This window comes from Dromaius novaehollandiae, chromosome 1 (assembly GCF_036370855.1).
Source record: "Dromaius novaehollandiae isolate bDroNov1 chromosome 1, bDroNov1.hap1, whole genome shotgun sequence".
Classification (NCBI taxonomy): Eukaryota; Metazoa; Chordata; class Aves; order Casuariiformes; family Dromaiidae; genus Dromaius; species Dromaius novaehollandiae.
This window is the reverse complement of record NC_088098.1, coordinates 3,182,485-3,203,663: the sequence shown is the minus strand read 5'-3', so window position 1 is coordinate 3,203,663 and position 21,179 is coordinate 3,182,485. Positions and strand designations below refer to the sequence as shown.

Below are 21,179 nucleotides of genomic sequence, written 5' to 3'. Positions count from 1 at the left end.
TGACTGGGTTGGCTGAGCATTTAAGAAAAAAATACAAACTGACGCTTCCAAAAACATCCTCATTGAATCGTCCTTGTTCACAGAAAAGTTTTCAAGTTAAACCAGACATAGGATTTGAAAACTCTTACGAAGTTCCTCATCATCACTGATTTCAGGTAACTTTTTCTGAAATATATTTGTCAATATGCTGTTGCTTCCAAAACTTACTTTTAGACTCAGTAAATTTTTTCTGATTATGTTAGTTTGCCTAACAAGAGACATTACTTCTCCCTGAAAACTTTGTTTCTCAGACCAGGGAAACTTAATAACAACTTACAGAAAATGAAAAAAGCGGATAAACATAATGCTTTTAAGTACTGTACAAAATGAAGGAGAGGTGTTTTCTAGGAGCTGAGAACTCCTACAATAAAGGTGACTCAGTGAGGATGTTTTTGCAAGAGTCACTTTGTATTTTTTGTAAATACTCAGTCAACCCACTCACTTTCTGACTACATATGGAGCCTGGTGTGTAAAATTCTGTTAATTTCATTAAGAAACCCCTCTTACTTTGAGGGTAAGACTCTGAAGATACTTGAAACACAATTTTTGGGACAGAGAAGACTGAGCTGGGGTCCTGCTCTTTGCGAAAAAGCAGAGAGTGATCTTCAAAATGAGCGATGGGATCCATTTTCATGCTGGATTGATATCTGCCCCTCAGGTAACCTTTTTTTGCCTTCTTCCGCCGTAAGAAGTATAAGTGATTCAGCAAAGAACGTCCAGCAAACCTAGCTGGTCTTCACTGAGGCCATTTTTTGTGCTGTTCTCCAATGCAATTAGTGGGGGATTTGATAAAGCACTGGGCTTGCTTGCCACCATGGCACTGTGTTTCTATCACCCACTGGCTGGCCATTGATCAGAAGGATCAGTCGCAATCAGCCCGTATTTCCCCGGAGGTGAGGTTTCTACTCCTGACTTTAAACAGCCCACACTGGGGAGGCTTAAAGAATAGTGAACAAAAATGGTACTGGAAAATAGCTTCACCTACATGAAATTCTCCACACTTCAGAAAAACACATAGACCTCTCTCCAAAACTCAGCAAATGGGTTTTGAAGCAATTTGCTACTGCTTTTTTTATTGCATTTTATCTGGCCAGCTCTGCACACACATGCAAAGCTGCCATCACGCCTGTGTGGATGCAAATCAAACACCATCATTGCCTCATCCCACAAAACCATTTTTTTTCTATAGCAGGACATTTCCCATGGAAGCAGAAGATGAATCCATCAACCTGAAGAAGAGTTTCACAGCCAAAAGACTATCAACAAACATGAGCTCTGTGGTGACAAAGTCCTCTCCCCACCCAGCATGTTTTACTGCAGAGGTGACTAAAAGATTCTGGCCACCAACCAGCTCTGCAGATGTTACGGGGTGTCAGCTATGGCACCTTCACAGAAAAAGCTCCTTCTGGTAGTCACACATGTGGAAGAGAAGTACACCGAGGAGCCCCGCTGACCCGGGCACCCGAGCGTGGCTGCCAGCACAGGCTCAGAGCATGTGGTAGAGCTGAGGTTTATCACTTAATGGGCATCCTAAAGGCTGTCTGCTGAAACATGTCACAAATAAGTCCTGTCATCACCGTTTCACTTTCCCCAGACATTTTGTCATCGCTGTTCCCTCTTTCTTGGCTTTTCCCATCAACTTGTCAAATGCATCAAAAATCCCACTTGCCAGGACAAACTTGGAGGAGGGAAACCAAATGCTCTTGAGCCCTAGACCCAGAAAGTACTTTGCTTCCAAATAACGATTGTGGTTCCACTGAACTCCAGCCAAGGTGTACTTCTGTGGGACTAATCTGCTCTCTCATTCGCTCCTCTTTCACACTCTGTCTTCACACATTTCACATCCTACAGCTTTTTTCAAAACAGTCCCAAATCCCAGAACAGAACTGGACTGAAAATGAGGAGATCGTTTTTATTTGAAAGCGCTGCTCACTCAGCAAATGCACCTCTCTCTGAAGAAATGCAAATTGCTTAACACTGGAGAACAGCCTCATAGGCAGAGCTGCACATGAAAAATGAAAATCCCCCTGTAGGGAAAAAAACTTCTGGGTAAGAAATAACTCTTGATCTTCATGATGGAGATGATGTTGGGAATTAAAGTGAAATGATTAAAAAAAAAAAGAATCACAATACAGTTTGATTCCATTTTTAATAACATGTATTTACCAATGTGCTATCAGCTTGGCAAATATTCAAGATTGCAAGGAAATTCAACTTTCATTTTGTTATCTGGCAGATTAAAAAAACAATTAAATTATGTACAAAACAGATGCACAGTATGCCTTGCTTGAAACTTAAGATTTTAAAAAAATATATATTTATAAGGATAGGGGCATGAAAATTTAATTTAATGTTCACCTTAGGTAATTTTGTGTCTTATTGTTCACAGCAATTACCATAAATCTACATATCAATAAGCAAGAACAGATGTCAGTTGTTACAAGTGCTTGCCAATCAGGCCTGTTAAAAAGTGACAGATGGATGGTTATAGAACATTCTCATAAGGCCTATTAGCACATTCGCAGGAAATTTTTGTAGTGCTGCACAGTCACAGATGCAGTGCTGTGAAAACACGGGTAAATTTGAGAGCACGAGATTTCCATTTTACAACTTCTTGTGCTGCCTCCGAAGCAAACTTTCATACAATAAAGCAATTTGCTGCGTTTTAGTCCCCACAGCTTTTCTCCTGTGATAACTGTAAATTTGGAATTACTGGGTATTTGTGGAGGAGGCAGCAGAATTGTGAACGGTTCCTAAAGGCTTCTTAGGCTTCATCAGATTTTGGGTTTCCAAAACCATAATAAAATTGTATTAGGAAACAGTTGAGATTCACTTGCACTTCCACGCTGAACAAACTCCTAATAAAGAAAGGCATTAACTATGTTTTAGTAACTCTATATGCATCAAGAACTTCCTAATAAGCGGTGATGATCAGAGCCAAATGTCGCATAGTTCATAAGCAGTTTCCAACAACTTGACCTCTATAGTTGCCTACCTTTTCCTCACAAATTTTATCCTTCCCAACTATTAGGATTTATCCTTCCAAACTAAACCCTGACTGCAGCTTAAGAATTGTGGCTTAAGGTAAAATTTATCATCTCTGGGCCAAAAAGCAACCATTTATTAACACTGATACTGGACATTCAGGAGGCTTATCTTAAAAAAAGTGGGGAAAATCTTCACGGACAGTGTTTGCAAGAATGTGATGTTACTGCCAGCAAAATCCTAAGTATTGCCACAGACAGGAGACCTGAGCACTACCTCCATCAAACCACACATGCTCTGCACCCATCTTTAGAAAAGCTGCTTATTTGCACAATACTTTTAAAGTATCCTGACCACTTAGTGTCTGATTTAGCAAAGCCATTAAAACAACTTTAAACTGTAAGTCCCCATTTGATTCTGCCCTGTTGGTCACATCATTTAAAAGTACGTGCTTCAATCCACCTGCAAGTTTTAGCTACTGATTTCAGCACATTTTTGAGTTATACACGCTCTTCACACGTTCCTGGCAAGGAATGTGCTTTTCTCAATTGAAATTTTCCCAGTCCTAGCAGGAGAGATTCATCTGATCTAACTTTATCCAGCTAAAAGTCACTTGCCTAGGCTCTCGCTATAGTGAAAGGAGAGAGTGGATGATTCATCCAATCCTAAAATAGATAGATTAAACCCAGCCTTTGGTAGGATGAATCGCTGCCTAGAAATGACTCCCTCTTCGTTGACATTACGGGGAGACTGGATGCCTCATTTCCAAATTGCAAACTTCAGCGAGATGAATCCCACCCACAGCTGGGCCAAAGGAATAAAAAGTCTCTCTCGCTCCTTTTGCTGTTTGCAGAAAGCCCAGCCAGAGCTACAGAGCTGGTGCCCGGACTCGGCCCAGCTCCACCTCGTGCACTTTCGCCATCCGAATAAGCACGTCTCGCAAACCGCTGAGCGCTGGCTTTCCTCTCCTGGTGCCTCTCCTGCTCCTGGCAGCAGGACCGAGAATGGACTCACTTCTTTCAAACTCTGCCTCTCCAAACACTAAAAGTGTTAATTGTGTGGGTTAAATTAAGTAGGACTTTCAATGGAATTAGTGTTACAAAAGCTCAATGCTTTTAGTCCCTGAGGTCAATGTTTTCAAAATTGGTAGTTATCTTTAAGAAACAGCTATCTCCCTTGAGCTGGAAACAGTTTCTCAGTGACCTTTACTTTTAATATGATATCCCTTAAGAGGTCATAGCAAGAGAAAACCTCTTTCAGTACGGCTCCGCTGGAATGAAGCCACCGAAGAGTCCAAGGATGCAAAGGATCCTTGGGCCAATGCAGAAGCACAGAGCTTTTGTGCAGATGGTCCTGGCTTCCAACCGGTCCCTCCAGATCCACTGAGCCAATCCCACAATTAGAGGGAAATATTCAGAAAGCAGAATCTTGCGGAGTTTCTCTCACCCATCTGCTCCTACAGACTCTGCAGCAGGAGGAAATCTGGCTTGGGTAACAGGAGAGGGGTGAAACGGATTGAACAGGAAGAACAGGCCAGAAGATCAACCCAACATGCAACCAACCTGCAAGGGAGCTTGGAAAAGACTGGAAAAAAACACACACTGGAAAAAATATAAAAAGCTCCAGCTGTACAGGGTTTATGGATCTGAAATCCACAGCAAGGAAAGCCAAAAGCACACATACTCCTCCTGCGTGACTTCAAACAGCAAAATATACTGCTCATTCACTGACATTAATAGAGCCCCTTTGTGTCTGCTATTGATACTGAACGGTCATGCATATAGCAAATGGTCATGTGTATGCGCAAATATTTATTCCTGCCAAAACATTTTAAACTTTTTAGATGGACAAGAGAAAATCTTCACAGATAATATATTTTTGGATGCTGCAACTTCTTACAGCGACCCAATGCAATACAAAACCTCTGTTTATCCTGCCTGTACAGCACTTTCCAGGTTCTCCTTAAACAGGCAGGTTGGCCTAAATCACTGCAGCTTTTAGGCTCTGATCCAGCGCCAGCCAAATTCAACAGACACATTCAGTGACATTAATCACCTCCGAACTAAGCCTTCCATGCATTTTGTATATACGTGAAGGAGGAATGTTTTTGGCTTGAAAGGTTGCTAGTACTTATAATGTAGCCTGCATCGTCTTTTTAAATAAGACGATCAAATCACATAATGCAATTCACCCACGTTATTAGCCTTCCCCAAAGACAAAGCACAGGCCAGATGCGGAGGCTATAGAAGCACGTGAGAGAAAACACTGCTTTTAAACTAGCACGAGGAGATACCTGCGGAGGGGAAGGAAGAGTGAAGAAGTGCTCACTATAAAAAATGCACCAGAGGACTGTATGTCCTTGCATGATTCACAAAGATCCATAAAGCGGGGTTTGGCAAGGATAGGGTTAGCTCCTGTAACCAGCCCTGCAGTATTATTACACTAGCAAAGGCAACGTTGCCAGCTCTCCCAACTTTATTACCACTCTTGACACATTACACTGTTTTCTTCAGCTTGGCTCCTGAAATAGAATGATTTCATGAAAATCCCACTTTTCAATAAAAATGAGAAAACTGGTCAACGGAGGGTGGAACCTTAAGGCTTGGAAACCTAAATGGCAAACTACGACTTTTGGAGTCTCAGATTTTAAAATGTCACAAATCTTAGTCAAGCTGGTTTCCCCATGCGTTCAGACTTCACACACGATTTAGAAACACAGGGCAAAAGCGATACCGAACATCTAGTAGTGCCGGTGGGTTCCTATGGCAAGAGAAGCATTCGCTTCTGGAGCTGACGTCCTGCGGGTTCAATGTCTGTACGTTAGGGAGTTCTTGAGAAATAAACACTTGCAGATGTGAAGGCCCCTAATTTTGGCCAAGGGGGTGGTGAAATTACCAATGCCAGTTTAGCAAAGCATGGCTTGAGTGGGACTCAGGCACGCGAGAGCTTTGTAGGGTTACAGGCCTGGCACAGAAGACCTGAAAGATCCAAGTTTGACCCCCTCAAACACACTACACGTGTTTGAATAAACTCTTAAATGCAGAGCTACCCAAGCATGCAAATTCTGCTATTGCTCGCACTGAGGAACGCCCAGCCCTCCCTGTTAAATTCAGCACATGAACAGGTACAAATATCTGGCTGCAAACACAGCTTTTTAGCTCAAAGAAGCTGCAAGCTGCAGTGATGGAGCTTATATGGCATCTTGCTTAATTGTGTCTAGATTTTATTCCTCATCCTGAAATATTATATTAATATGCAATCCATCCGTAATATGGAATTATATATTAGACATTTTTTCTATAAAATGAATGTATACAGCTTAAGTTAAAAAAAATTAGGGCCTTTATGCTACTTTCAGGACTGTGAAGACAAACATTCAAGGATGGCTTTGGCAGGTAATGCGAGACCTTGCTGCAGACCTATGAGCATTTTCTGTTCCTTTCATAAAACTTAATCTTTATTACTAGATGCACAGCATAACGTAGCACTGCAGAAAGAAGTCTGGGATAATTTATGATTTCTGAGGTGAGGACATGAACTCTCAGTCTTAATGAAGAAATAGCGCTTAGTCTTTTGCACTTCCTTGTAGAGCTGTAGCTTGGAGAGAAATTTAATATCACTAATTTGACCTTGGACATTATGGTCGAAGGGTTATATTTTTGGAGAAAGAAAGGCGTAAACTTGGAGCACCTCTGATAACATGAACAGAAGATAAAAAATGTATGTTCCAGGAGATGCACACAGTCATTATATTATCCAATATATGACCACATTAACAATCTAATTTTTAGTTGAGAGGTACATTCTTCAAGTAAAAATGATGTGCCATTATGATTTCTTAAGATGATTTTCTTCAAGAAAGGTTTCAAGACCATATGATTTTCAGAGGATAAATTATATACCAGCTTGAGAGCCCATCCTAAAATTACTTGACTAAAATCCTTAATTTCAGTGCCGTCCTTAGAGACAAAGATGAGTCTACACCAACAGTGAGAAACAGGCACAGAAAACTTCTAAGGTGCAAGTAATGCAATGGAGATCACATTATTTTTCCTGAGTGTCTCAATTCTTTCATTTTGTAGCCCTAACCAAATATGAAAACTTTAAACACAATCTTTGAGCTCAAAGCCACTTCCAGGACTGCCAAGTGTAAAACTGTTACTGAACAGCTCTGTTCTGTTTATCATATTAAGATACACTTTTTTGATGAAAAAAATGCTAGATTGCAAGTGTAACATAATAGAACCAGCAAGTGCTGCCAGCAGGTCTCAGGAAGGGAGAATAATTCAGAGATATTGTCATCTGTAGGCCAATTTATATTGTCAGACAGCAGGTTCACATTAGTCTCTGATGTCACTGCAATAATGGCATAATATAACGATTGAGCAAAGAATACCTGTGGGGTAGAGCTATACTGTGGGGTATAGCTATTCTTGTTAAAATATTGCAAGATTCATTCAAAGCAGAGCCAGAAAGAAGCAAAAGGCTAGGATTAAAAGCAGGTGAAAACGCTGTCATAAAGACTTCTGAATATTCTAGCCCTTGTTTTGTGATGATGAAGCAAGCACAATGCTGTATTTCATTGATGCAGTGGGTTCATGATTAAAATAAACTAATGTAGCAATTTGGGGGTTTTGTGCTTCCTTTTTTTTTTTTTCTTCCTGTAACAAGAAAAAAGGCTTTTTAACAGTTTCTCGCGGCAGGCATAATGTGCATCTGCGCTCTGATTTACTGCACATGCTGCCTTCTCTAGCATCATGTTAAGTTAGGGTATCAGCATGGTAGGTCACACAGTGGGAGCGACCTTTTGCTAATCACTACACATCAGTTACTACTGGCACACAGCTCATTATTAAGAAACCTTCCAACTAGCCGGCTTTCAAATACGCTTACACTTTGATTTTTTTTCCCCCTGTTCTTTCTTTCTTCCTTTTTTTTTCCCCCCCAGACTAAAGCTTATACTTTTACATAAAAGCCTCTGTTGTGTAATTTTGTCAACTAGGGTTCTGAAGTCAAAAAGGCACCCGGTTAATTTTCCGTGATTATAAAAGCAGCCTGGAAACTCATACCGAAGGTAGGCCTGTAATCTTGGGTTTCATTAAAAAGGTCAGAACATTTTTACTCACCACCTATTATTAAAATGTTTGAGGGCTGCCATTAATTTGATTTTTTCGGGACACAGAAATCTTGCTGGAAATTAGAGCGTAATCCTGCTGGTGCTTTCCTGCACTTTTCAGAGGCCAGGATACAGCTGCGGGGACTAAGAGCTCCCCTGCAATTTGCAATTGGGCACTTTGGACAAATGGCAGGTGACTAATGCAAGACAAACTGTTTGCACAACCTGGGAGCACCGGGTTTAATTTCGGTTCCCGAAAGAGGGGAGAAAGTGTTTCTATTGATGCTGAACCATGAGCTCTCCCCTGCCAATACATCTGCCACGTTTAATGCACAGCTCCCCCAGCCCCCCGACCGAGTGATTATTAGAGGTACAGAATTCAATAGCGGAAGGATACAAAATGTAGCTGGAGCAAAACGAAATGGTTTTTAACTTACCGGCCATTTGCTGAATGCCGCTGAAGGCACCCAAGTTACTGGAGGAAGTTGCTTGCTGCAGAAGCTGCAAATTAACAACAATAACACAGCAATCTATGTGCTGTTACGGTAACAAATGAAGATAAAACTAAAAGAAGCTATCATTTTACATTTGCAGCATTTATGCTTTCCTTTACATTTATATAGTCTCTTGCTTCTGTCTATTGTTGGAATGAACATCCCTAGAGTCAGTGCTGTAAATCCATATTAATGTCTAATCTCTATTAAGAAACACAGAGACACAAGGGAAACTCAATAACAATGCTGCTTTAAAACAATTAATCAATTTATTCTTTTTAACAACCAGGTGTTAAATCTATTTAAACCAACATAGCGTGACTAATTACAACCCTCTGTAGTCTAGTAGTTACCATAACTCATCTCTGTCAATCACAGTCCATTCTCTCCCACCCCCTTGAATTCAGTTTTTTCTTTCTTATCTTTGTGAATCAAGCACATAGATATTCATTAGACTGGTACTAGTATATAATAATTTACCTGCCTCAGTATTAATTAGCCTACCTCAATATCAATATATATTTTTAATTGCTAGGTAAATTAAGGTTTATCACATTAGATCACTACACCGATGCATTGCGTGCATACCGATTATGTATTTGTGGATGCACAGTGCATTTATGGACACATCTATCTATCTATCTCAGAAGCTTCAGGTAGTCCCCAGATTATCAAAAAGCTGCTAAAAGAGACCGTTTGATTCCACGGCCACCAAAGCCAGGGCCTCGCTCGCAGCAGGCCTGCAGGGGACTCCTGGCAATCCAGGGCCTGCGACTCACAGCTGGGCATTTCAGATTTCTCTACCGCGGGCAGGAGCGAGCGTTTGGGTTTCATCTTATAAAAGGGCCAAAGAAAATATCATTTTAAATGCATGAGAAACAAATTACTTTCCTCTGCCCTCTCCACAGTCTCTAAAAGGTAGTACCAGCTAGGCATATTTAGCATTGACAGCATTGTGCTTTAATATGAAAGTTGTACAGCATTTTAGAAAAATTATAAATGAGTATTTCCAAATCAAGCTGTACAAAATTAGAGGATTAAATCACACCACTGTTCCCAGTGTAGAGGCTATACCATATAGACATGTACAGTGTTCAGCTACCATCTGTCCTCTGTTTGTTGGTTCTTTTCAAGGAAGATCTTAAATTTTATCCCAGCTATAAAAATTGCAATGTAACGTTCAAAAGAACAATAAAGTCAATGGGATCAAACTTTATTTTTCAGCATGACTAAAATTTAAATGTGTGCCTTGGACTGCACTGACACATCTTGAAACGCTTATTCAACTTCTATTCCCTCGTATTTATTTTTAGACCATGCTATGAACGTACAGACCATTTCATTTAGAAGAAGACATGCTATATGTCCTGGAGGACATAGCGTTGTATTGCAGGGCGTTCACCCTAGCTTTACCCCAGTTTCTGAAATAAATAGAGGATCATGTCGCCACCGCCTTTGGAGGGCACTTACAGCTAGATATTGTGGTGTGAGTCCTCCCAGACCTGTGAGGTTTCCCCACGTGGCAGTATTGAGCTGCTGCATCTGCTGCGCCAACTGCTGCTGCAAGCGCCGCTGCTCCTTGTCCTTTTGGGTATCGGCAAACTTCACCACGATTGGCGAAGAGCAGCCCTGTGGTAGGACAGACGGGGAAACGGAGGCGTTACACCACACGCACTCACCCGCGGGCTCCCGGAGGGCCGCTCGCCCTCCCTCGGCAGTCACTTTTTATGGCGGGCTGCAAGGACGGAGATTTTTCAGCTGGTGGTGGCTGCCCGTTCCCGACTGCCACCTTTGCCAGCAATTCTTCTGTGAACCTCTCGTTACATGATACGGGAGGGCTGCAGGACACCTCGGGAAGTAAGGCGGCTGTAAATAAGAACTAGCGGTCTGGTCTGCAGCCTCCTCCTCAACCCTGCCTGAGGGGCCCTCGGAAAGGAGCAGCAGGCCATGGACCATGTGGCCTGTGGAGGTCAGCTGGATTTTGCCCTTGGACTTCAGGCTGGGGGCAAAGTCACGGAGAGAACGAGACACAAGAATGTGAAAGATGTCTCTGTTGCTCTCGCTCTATTATTTATTTATTTATTTATTTTGCTAACAAATGTTTTTGTATGTTAACCTTTCAAGTCTTCATTTTTCTTAAATCAGGGAGCAAAGTAGATACTGTAATGATTCAGTTCTGCAAATTAATGCAAACGCCTCATGAGTCATAGAAATTGTCAATCCGTTTTAGTATTTCATACTGCTTTCCAACTTCACAGAATGCAGTGAATAACTTCCCCCCACCCGCCATGCTTTGTTATACTAATTTCTTGTCTAACTTCAATCTGACAACAACGGCAGGAACAAAAGATGACTCAGATCCCAAAAAACACAGCTGAATTTTAGCCAGAATGTGTAGTGTGGGATGGGGAGCGGGGTTATACTTAACCTAACTCGCTCCACGGCTGCTCTCACAGCACTGTGAGCATCTTCAGAAAAGTTCCTGTCCTCTATCATCTACAAAGGGCAGCTGTGCACCTCTCCTCTGCAGAACCTCACGCGGGACAAACGATAAGGACGTGCACCATCCACAGGGGAGGGGATGAAGTAAACCCCCATCATAATAATCTCTCTTGTACGAAGATCTCCCATCAATACTGTTCCTTCTGCATTATCTTAGAAAATCATCACTTGTGATTTATTATTCTATCTCCAATTCCTTTCTTGTACTTCTCATTGTAAAAATGTTTCAGGGAGGAAGCAGGGAGATACATACCACTCCAGCAATCAAATAAAGATTACGAAGGAATCAGCTTGTTACACAATTGCCTCTCTTCAGTGATTTTTATACTAATATTAAAAACAAGACCCTTAAAAAAAAAGAAGAGGCAGCTAGGGTGGAGGGTGTGAGAGAGATTTTTCTAGTTTAGCTAAATAAAAGAACCCCAAGTTTGTATTCTATTTAATACGAGCTTTGGTAGTGCTGGGCTAAGAGCAATCAGAACTTCCTGCTCGCTACCTGAAGAAACGTGAGAATCGAGTTGCTTTCAAAAGCAATAGAAATGAATTTCAGAGGAAGAAATATTATATAGCTATTTTGGTTCTCAGTTCAGCAGCTCGGTACTCAACACTACAGCTGACATCATATTTATGAATGCTTAAATGTCAGTAAATTGTATAAAAACAATATCTCTGCAATTTATGAATCTATAATTCATTTTTTTCACTGTCTGCTCTGTATTTCATCACTTCATCATTTTCAAGAGAGCAAACAATCTGAAGACTCAAATTATATGTAGCAAGTGGCTCTCTATGAGAAAAGGGTTGTTATTGTTGCATCGAATTTACTCCATGATAACAAATTAGTGTCTTCTACTGGTGCTGCATTTGAATGCCTTAAAAAAAAAAACAAAAAAACCCCACAGAAATGAGTTAGAAAAGCAAAAACTTAGAGCAGCAATTATGTTTTTAAAATCAGTGGATTTAATCAGGTTGGAAAGTGAGATGCAAAGGGTTGTAAGAGAATTCATTATTCTTGGTTCACTTGAACACTAATAGCCCCACTGTTCTGCATCCTTAGCTCGCTTTGAAAATGCGTCTTGGCCAATCGTGTGCTAAAGAACTGAAAATACTGAAATCAGAAAAAAAAATGTCAATTCAGCAGTTGAGCTGAAATCTGACTGTGTAATGCATCTTCTTCCCCCCCATTTTTTTTTTGTGCATTAAACATGAAACAGAAGTGTCCAAGGACCACTGTTCCAGGCTGACAGTCCCGATTTAACACTAGCTAACCCAAATTAACTTTTACTAGAAGAGCCAGCAAAAACTGTTTGCCTAAAGAATGACCTCTATCTTAATCTCTCCCATCTTCTCTCTCAGGAGGAACCTCCCAGCACATCAGTAAGGAGCATCTCAACAGCTTGGTATCTCCAGCCCGTTCAAGGGCCATTTTTGGAGCGGGAGAAGGTCTACTGCTTCCCTCCAAGAAGGGTTTCTCAGCCTAAGCTTTATCGGCACAAAGAAGCCCAAAGTGCAAAATATTTGGAATCGCCAATTTGGGGGTCTCCTTGATGGTGACTTTAAAGATGTTGAGAAGTGCTTTGCTCCAAGAGTAACTATGCTACAGGACTGAATTCAACAGGGTATGGCATAAAACAAGAACCGGTCTGTGAGGCATTCGCTCTTTAATTTTAAGATCTTCTGAGGTGGAGCTGTGTGAAATTCATTTTGCTAGGCAGAAAAATACATTAAAACACGTGGAAAAATATAGGTGAAACACAATATTACCAATAAACATTCTCCTTTTACTTGGAATTGAATCTAGGAAAAATATATAGATCTGAATTAATGGAGCAGTGCATGGCAGACAAATTACGAAGAGTATTCTTTCAAAGCCTCAAAGTGGCAGCTTTTTTCAATATATATGGTCAAGGCTGCATATATTGTGTAACATCAGCTTGCTAGCAAAGATTAACTCCAATTATTCTCATCTCATTGGAGGATTCTCATCTAACACTGTATACTCGGGCTCTAAAAATGCATTGCACTGAAAAGAAAACACATGGATTATAAAATAAGCTCAACCAAATGCAAACGTGGATGTTTGGAAAGACAATAGCTTTGCAATGCCGATGCCGTTACTTGTAGTACACAGGAAACAGTTAGTGACGTTTTCATGCACTCTCTTCTTCTTTTTTTTTTAATTTGATTTTTTTTTTGGCTCTTCCTCCTCCTCCTCCTCTCTCCACCCTCCCGCCCTTCGGCTCCCCGCTCGGCTCGTGACACAAAGCAGCTCAACGACATGACGCAATAATGATTGTTTAGTGCCCAGCATGCTTTGGGAGACTAGAGCATTGCAAAGGAGGAGGAAATAAAACAAAATCAAATCAAATCACTGAGGAAAAAAAAATTGAGAGATCCTGGAGTAAAAAAAAATAAAGAGAAACAAATGCACATAACATCAATGCCACCTCTGAGAGAAATCATCACTACACAAAGATACAGTATACATAATACAGTATAACATGCACTCTCCAGTGATAAGCTAGAAGATCCAGCGTAAGTAAAGGCTTCATACTGGTGCGGGTTGGCTTTTTCTTTCTTTCTTTTTTTTTTTTTTGGGCAAAATTCTGAAAGACCATGACAAAAATCACAGACTGAAAAAAAGCTCGGAGGCGTGCGGGAAGCGCGAGCCCGCGGCCGGCTTCGCCCATGGCGGGCAGGCTCCAGGCATGGCCGCGCTCCTCGCGGCACGACACGAGGCCGCCGGCCCCGGCGACGGGGAAATTCATGGTAATAACTTAAAAAGAGATTCCCTCGGCAGCCAAACGCATGCACGAGCAGCTCAGCGTGGCCAGGCTGAATCTCTTTGAGCTTTTTCTCAGAGCGGCGCACCCCAGGATGCTTAAAAATCTCTCTAAAAAGAAAACTAAGGGGTTTTTTTTGGGGGGTGGTTGATATTAAAGGTAATTTTCTCATCAGGTATGCTCTGAGCGCGGCTAAGGAGCAGCAGACACAGCGCTTTCATTTTCCGTCGAATGCCACCGGAAACGGGCTGGGAAATGGCGGTCGGGCACCACGCGGCCGTCTTCTCGCGCGCTTTCAGGCAACCGAGAAAACCAGGTTTCCCCGCGAGAGGCCGAGCGGGCTGGCCAAAAAAAAAAAAAAAAAAGGTTAAATCTGTGATTGTCATGCGTCTGATCTTGTCCAGGAGAGCATGGCTTTACCATTCGCAATCATTTGCACAAAGAAAACAAAGAAAGGGCAAATGATACAGTACTGTACCTCCATGGTCTGAGACTGGTGCATGGCTTTGATTGCATTCTGTGCCATTGCCCTTGTAGAAAATGTGACAAACGCACAGCCTGTGGGAACAAGGGGACAGGGAGCAGGAAAGACAAAAAACAACAAGACAAAAGGGTTGGACGCTTGTTAAACCAACACAGTCTACGAGAACGGCCACAAGACGACACTGTTCTCAGTAGTACATAAAAAATAAACAACTTCTCTAGTTTATTTATCGACAGTGCTGACTTGCTAATCTGACCATAGATGGAAGAAAAAAAAATTAGGTGGGGATGGGTGAGGAGAAAGGGTTGTTTTTTTCTTTATTTTATTTTATTTTATTTTATTTTATTTTATTTTATTATTATTTTGTTTTGTTTTTGTTCTTTAGCCACAGGGTTTGGAATAAGTAAGGCTTTTACATACAGTTTGCATTGCACAGTTTAATCTATTCAGGCCATGCATTAATAGCTGCTTTCTAGGTCTTCTGTGCAGGCAAATTTTAGAGAGCAAATAAATGACTGGCACCGCTGGCAACTCAACTGTGAATTTAAGGAGAATCCCTAAAGTCACTTATAAATCTCGGCGAGGCACCAAGAGCAGCCACACAAATAAGGAGGAGGAGAACTCCACTGCGCTACTCTGCAACTAACTGCGAAAACACTCAGACAAAATTCAGTAACGTAGGTGGACTCTCAACATGTGAGAAAATAACATACTCAAAATAAAAAGCTTTTGGCTTTTTGTTTCTCCAAGTCCTGGGCTCACGGATAACTCTTTGATCTGTGAAAGCTGCCACCAACTTTTTAACAATTCTGAAGCTATGTGCTGAATAACTGAGAAATCACTTTTCTCCCTCTTTGGTCTTTTAAATCATAAAAAAGCCAGCAGGCTAATGCCCGGGCTATTTTTCCACTCTTTTACTACTGTCAGTCGTACCTATAGTGGGCATAGCAGAGGTTAGCTTTTTAGTGCATGACCCCCTGCCCTTTCGACTAATAAAAACACTGCCTCCCAAAAATTTACATTTTATTCTTCATGCACCCTTGGGCATCTTAAAGAAAAAGGCTGTGAAATTAATGCAGATTCAGGCTGATTTTGTAATAATACCATGGCACACTAAAAGCTTAGCTAAAGCAACCCAGACTTATTTCACTTGTGATCTCTAATGACTTTAAAAGTGCATTGATTTTCAGCTCCCTTAGCCTTGCACAGTTTGAACTTAGGTTTCAGAGAATAATTTAGTGTTCCACTCAATTTCCTCAAAACATTATTATTATTACTACTTACAAGATTTCCAAATGAAGCAAATCTAAGCACCGAGAGGCTAAAGCATATTGTCATTTTAGAGCTAATGCATGGAAGCTGCATTCTGGCATCAAAAATGCAATATTGTTGCCCCTGTGGCCAATGGGCAAAATAAACCATTTTGCAATCCAACAAGCAACAGATTGTTCGGTTTATGTAAATCAATTTGAGGCATAAAATATCTTTTCTTTTTTTTTTGCTCCGTGTGTACCTGGTAAGATTATCAAGTCAAGACTGTATTCACATTTTAATCAAACAACAGTAAGAGAAAGCAATGCCTGATCATTACCCAAAAGCACTACATCTAGTCATGAAAATAAAGTCAATGCATTTTTGCATCATGCGGTATTTTTCTTTTTAAGGTAAAGGCCCTTGATACAAGGGAACCTAAGCTGGTTTATATAGCTCTGACTGGTAGGTCAGCGTTATAAAACTGAAAGTCAAAATTTTTTAATGAAAACTTCACGGCAGTGTCGTGACACTTCATGTATTTCTCGGATAACGTAACAATTGCTGATGTCTTACTACTGTTTAGACACGCTACGTGTTGCTACTACTGTTATTCAGAGACAAATACTTTGTCAAGGAAAACGATGTAACGAACAGCTTTCTATAAGGCATTCTAGACAAAATGTGTAGGAGAATGGTAAATAAGCCACAGTACCTCGGCTAGCTTCCACATTGCTGCTGTGCACTAAAATTAAAGAGGCCCAAGTTTACCGTCAGTCTCAAAGTAATCTCTCTTAAAAGACATTTCACTTATTATCATAAACAGAGGAAATAACACTGAGGGTTTTCATTTCTTGGCTTGCAACTTCGAAGGGGGATGAGCACAAATAAGAGCTATACCGGGAGGCGGGCACGGAGCCCCACACTGAGCCTTGGATAATGCTGCTCGTAACGGTCAAGCAACTGCTTCCTTCGCTTCTTCTGCTCCCATTACCCAGGAGTGTGTACCGCAGTGACAGCTACTGAATGGAGGTTAAGCATGCATAAGAAGCATGTAAAATGTCAACAAAAATCAATAAGACACAGTTTATGCATTTATCACAATTTCCACCCAGCAGTACGGCTGTAAGTAACTTACTGAGCAATGTTGCAATTAGCAGGTCTCAAAAGAAATGTGAATCAGCAGAGAAAGCAAGCTGCACTCGAGAGGAAGCAGACTCACTCTTCCCTCCCTTGCGCTTTCTCTCTTTTTTTTCCTCTCTTTTTTTCACCATCTGACGCAATGGCAAAACCCCCCTTCCTCATTCCTCAGCCCAAATTCACTTGCTTGGATTCCCCTTTCCTTTGTCCTGGAGGGAGAAGATTTTTGCTGCGATCCCCTGTAAAGTGCCATATAGCGAGCTACCTATTCAAAGGAAATTTGCTCTCTGGGAAAGGGGAATGCCAGGTGAATGACGTTATGCTACTAAAATACAAGCATTTGGAGCCTTTCGCAGAGAAGAGGGGATTGCATTTTAATCATGGTCTGCTAGGCAGGGGCTACAAGGTTGGGTCCCCATGTTATCTCCAAGCTGCTGGCCATTTCCCACTGATGGACACTGGCCATTTGCACAGCAAATACCTGCTTTGCCTAAATAATCATGCTAAAAATTTAGCACTCGACTTCATTTCTAAATTCTTTGATAATCTAGGCCTTCAGCTGTTATCACCAAGCACCCCAATCAGATGCTGGCTCATTTAACCATCTTTCTAGACGTTGTTCCAGACTGAAATGCTAAACATATTCACATGTAAGGATTATCTTCACAGTTAGCAAACCTGGACACTCACACGCAAAACTCATACATGAATTATGTATGCATATATATTTTACTATGTGTGAAACATGGGATCCTTTCCTTCTGTGGAAGTGTGTCATGCTAAAAAGGGGATAAACCTATATAATAGGATTCAGTCCACTTAGCCGCCTAACTTGCACTGATGACTTAGGTATTCAGAAAAGCTGTCTGGAGATGCTTATACACTCCATACAGTGGCAGCGCCTTCCATTTTCTGTATGGGGAACATAAGCACTTTAGCGATTCCTTGGGGACCTTGAATTTAACTGGAAATCGGTGTCTATGCGTCCAGGATTTCACTCCCTGTTTAAGCCAGATCAGCTCTGCCGGCCCCGAACCATCCTGTGCTCTTGCTGGAGCTGTGTCTGACAGGAGGGGGAAAAAATTTCCTTTTCAGTACAATCTCACTCTCTATATCTCACGGATACAGGTGGCCATTTGGGACCACGGCAGCAGCTCGAGGGCCGTTAATCACAATTATAACGGGACAAGACTAATCAGATTTCACGCCTCGCGGTGCAAGGAAACAAGAAAGATTTCCACGGCCGCTTACCTCGTCACAGCAAACACTACCGCAACCGCAGCGCCATGGGCCAGGCTCGTCCAGCCAACAGCTCTAAGCAAACCATCCCTGCTCTACCACATCAAGGCCAGATACTTCAATTACTCCTTTCTTACGCTCAGCAGATATTTAGAAAAAAACCTACACGGGGGGATGTATCTGTTGCTAACACCTCAATATTACTTCTTTTATCACTAGCTACCTAACCTCGAATAAAAAATTTCTTAGTAAATACGGCCAACCTGCAAGTCACCTTGCAATTATTTATCCCCTCAGGGCTCAAAATGTCGGGGATCTCCCAGAGAAACAGAAGCGGAGGGTGGAAAGAGGGGCAAGAGCTTTAGTTATTTCTCTAAGGTTGCCTCCCGACCTGCTCCAATGCATTAATGATTGACTAGGGAAGGGTTTCGCCAAGTAATTTCCTCCTCCGGGCCGAACCGAGGGAGGCGCAGAGCCCTGGTGCAGAGGAGATTTGGGAACACATCTGTTACACTTGTCACCTCAGCTGAAAGGAGCTCCAAACTCCCCAGGTTTGCCTTTCTCCCCCCAGAACTGAAAGAGAATTTTGAAACAGCCAGCAAAATTATAAAAGCTTCCTCCTTGAACCACGCTGTCCCAATCCTAGGGCTCGCTGCTCGAGCGGCTGAGTTATCTGCAATATTCAAAAATGCTCAGCACTGCCCCGTTTCAACTCCTGCTTCACTCAGTTCTTCTCATCTTGGGCTTTCAGAGACTATTTTGAAGTGTTCAGCCGGCAGTTCACGCACCGGATAGCATAACATCAAACCTTGTGAGCTGCAAGTAAAGCAGAACATTTTTAAGTATGGAGGCATCAAGGTATGGGCTCTGATTTCATACCTAGGCCAAGAAAACCAAGGCCTAGAGTTAAGAGTGGAAGTTTAAAAAATACATCTTTAAAAGTTCCGCAGATGAAATAAAGGCAGATGTAGTCAATTAAGAAAAACACACACATATATATACAGTGACCCCTCTGACACAGCAGAAAGCTCAAGATGAGCTTTTCAGTCATCCAAGCAATCCTAGTGCCCTGTGCTATGGCTGTGTAGTTCATGGTGTTACGGTTGTACCACCAAGTCCTAGTTCACTGTAGACACGACTCTTCTTGGCTTCCTGGGAAGAAACAACAGGGGAAAACCACCACGACTCCTGTAAGAAGTATTTCGGGATCCTCTGAGATGAAAGTCTCTAGTTAAAGAAAAACTGTGGCTCAAACAAAAACTCATGGAAATTCAGGAGTGGCAAAAAAAGTTCTAGAGGTGTTAAACGCTTTCTAGCTGAGGTTGCAAAATAGACTTTGCCTTTTCTTTAGGGTGTTTCGATGGGCTTCAGTACCACTTCAGTAATGGAGCACAAGCTGGAGCAAGGACCACCCCGGGAGGCAGCCTCCAATTTCAGGGATCGCACAAACATCTCTCGGAGTGGTTCACACACATTTCAGCTACAGATGAAGAGAGCAGCTTGTTTAGTGGACAGACATTTGGTCCTGCTGCAGACAGATAATGGTAGGTCTGAGAAAAAGGGCAACTACTCAGCACAAAGTCAAGTCTCTTCAAAAAGTGGTCGTGAAGCTCTTCAGTTTAGCCCTATCAGGCACATAAAGGTAACGATGATAAACATGCCTTGTCTCTTTGGCTTTAGTGACTTTTCTTGACTCTCGACTGGATGACAGATTCTAGATCTTAAATTCGCTGAAGTTCATGGTTCCCCTTAAAGCGCTTGTAACTGGGCAGTCAATTACCGGCTCCGTAAAACACAGCCCTCGGTAACTGGAATTTGCACAAAACCTGAATCAAACTGATACCAAAGACCACATTCGCTGACAGTGCCCTGATGATCCTCTCATTGAAATAAAAACTCTCGCAAATTATTCCGTTTCGAACCTCCCGGCGGGGAGGCATTGCCGAGGAGACGTGGTAATGGAAATCTGAGATTCAGTTACTGGCAAGAGGCCAGCAGAGACACTGATCGCTTGGAGATGGTCCTTCTGTCTCTCCACAGCACTCGCTTGCTTGACAGCATTAATAATATGAAACGCCTCCGAACTGCTTTTATTAATAATGAAAATACATCCACTTTAGAAAGCCGCTTTCAAAAAGAGTATCTTTTCATTTAGATTTTACTCCCCCTTAATTTCTTGTTTTGACCTCAGACACGACGGTCTGAGCAACGTCCAGGCGTCCTTCCCTCCTACGGCTTTACTTTGCTCTCTTTCCTATCTTAATTTGTCCCCTCCTTTCCAGCCTTCAAATAATTTCAGCAGAGGAAAAAAATCAAAATTAAATGTGCTAGAACATTTGGAAAAAATTGTAAAGTTTCCACATTACAGCAAGAGAAATGCTGAGATGCTTCTGTAGGGAAACTAAAAACGTTGCACTGCCACAGTGCTCATCTCCCACCACTTACTGATACGGAAGAAGGACAGTGGCCACTAATCCAGGCTGTTTCCGTGCTTGGCACTTCAGCTCATTGAAGGAGCAGTAAATATCCATGAGAAAAAACCAAACAGGCATAAAACCTACTCACCTACCCTTCACTGCAAGTAATTATGGTGCAAATATTAATTTTCTTTTACTTGCTTATCGAGCAACCCCTGAAATCTCAAAAGTTACGAATTTTATCAATCCAAATGCCTGACTGTGGTGCAACTCTCTATGCCATTTCTAAACTGCTCTTAAATGAACAAAATAATTCCCTGTAACTGAAGTCTGCAGAAATGTTTGCTTTTCCCATGTGCTTAGTGATGTTTTGTTAAAAACCCAGACAAATAGGAGTGTAGAAGATGTAGGAATATGCACTTGGAGCTTTTCTACAGCGTTCATGGTAGAACCAAGGGTCTGTACACGTAATTAGTAGGTTTTTCAGTGCATGCTATTAATCCAGTTGACTTCTTTCTGATATCTGTTATATAAATCTGCATTTAGCAATACAGCAGCATAATTTGCTGTGTGGTGCTCCTGTGATAAGAGGATTTTTTTTAATCATCATTTGGACGATAATAATTCCTAGAGTGATGCAGAGATATTGATCCACTGATCTTAAAAAAAAAAGAAGCATTTTGCAAAGGTAGAGGACCACTGCTATCTTTGCTTTAAGGAACCATATAA

The 21,179-nt window shown here is 41.6% G+C and overlaps 1 protein-coding gene across 11 annotated transcripts in view; it reads right to left on the bottom strand.

Moving 5' to 3' along the window:
* The window catches only part of CELF2 (CUGBP Elav-like family member 2), a 515,386-nt gene that overhangs the window by 41,549 nt on the left and 452,658 nt on the right, over positions 1-21,179 (bottom strand). For all 11 annotated transcript variants that reach the window (XM_064502029.1, XM_064501618.1, XM_064501504.1 and 8 more), the window contains 3 exons: positions 14,398-14,477; positions 10,105-10,263; positions 8,578-8,641 (listed from right to left, as the gene is read on the bottom strand). In XM_064502029.1, coding sequence (XP_064358099.1) covers positions 8,578-8,641; positions 10,105-10,263; positions 14,398-14,477 — 303 coding nt within the window. The remainder of the gene's footprint in view (positions 1-8,577; positions 8,642-10,104; positions 10,264-14,397; positions 14,478-21,179) is intronic.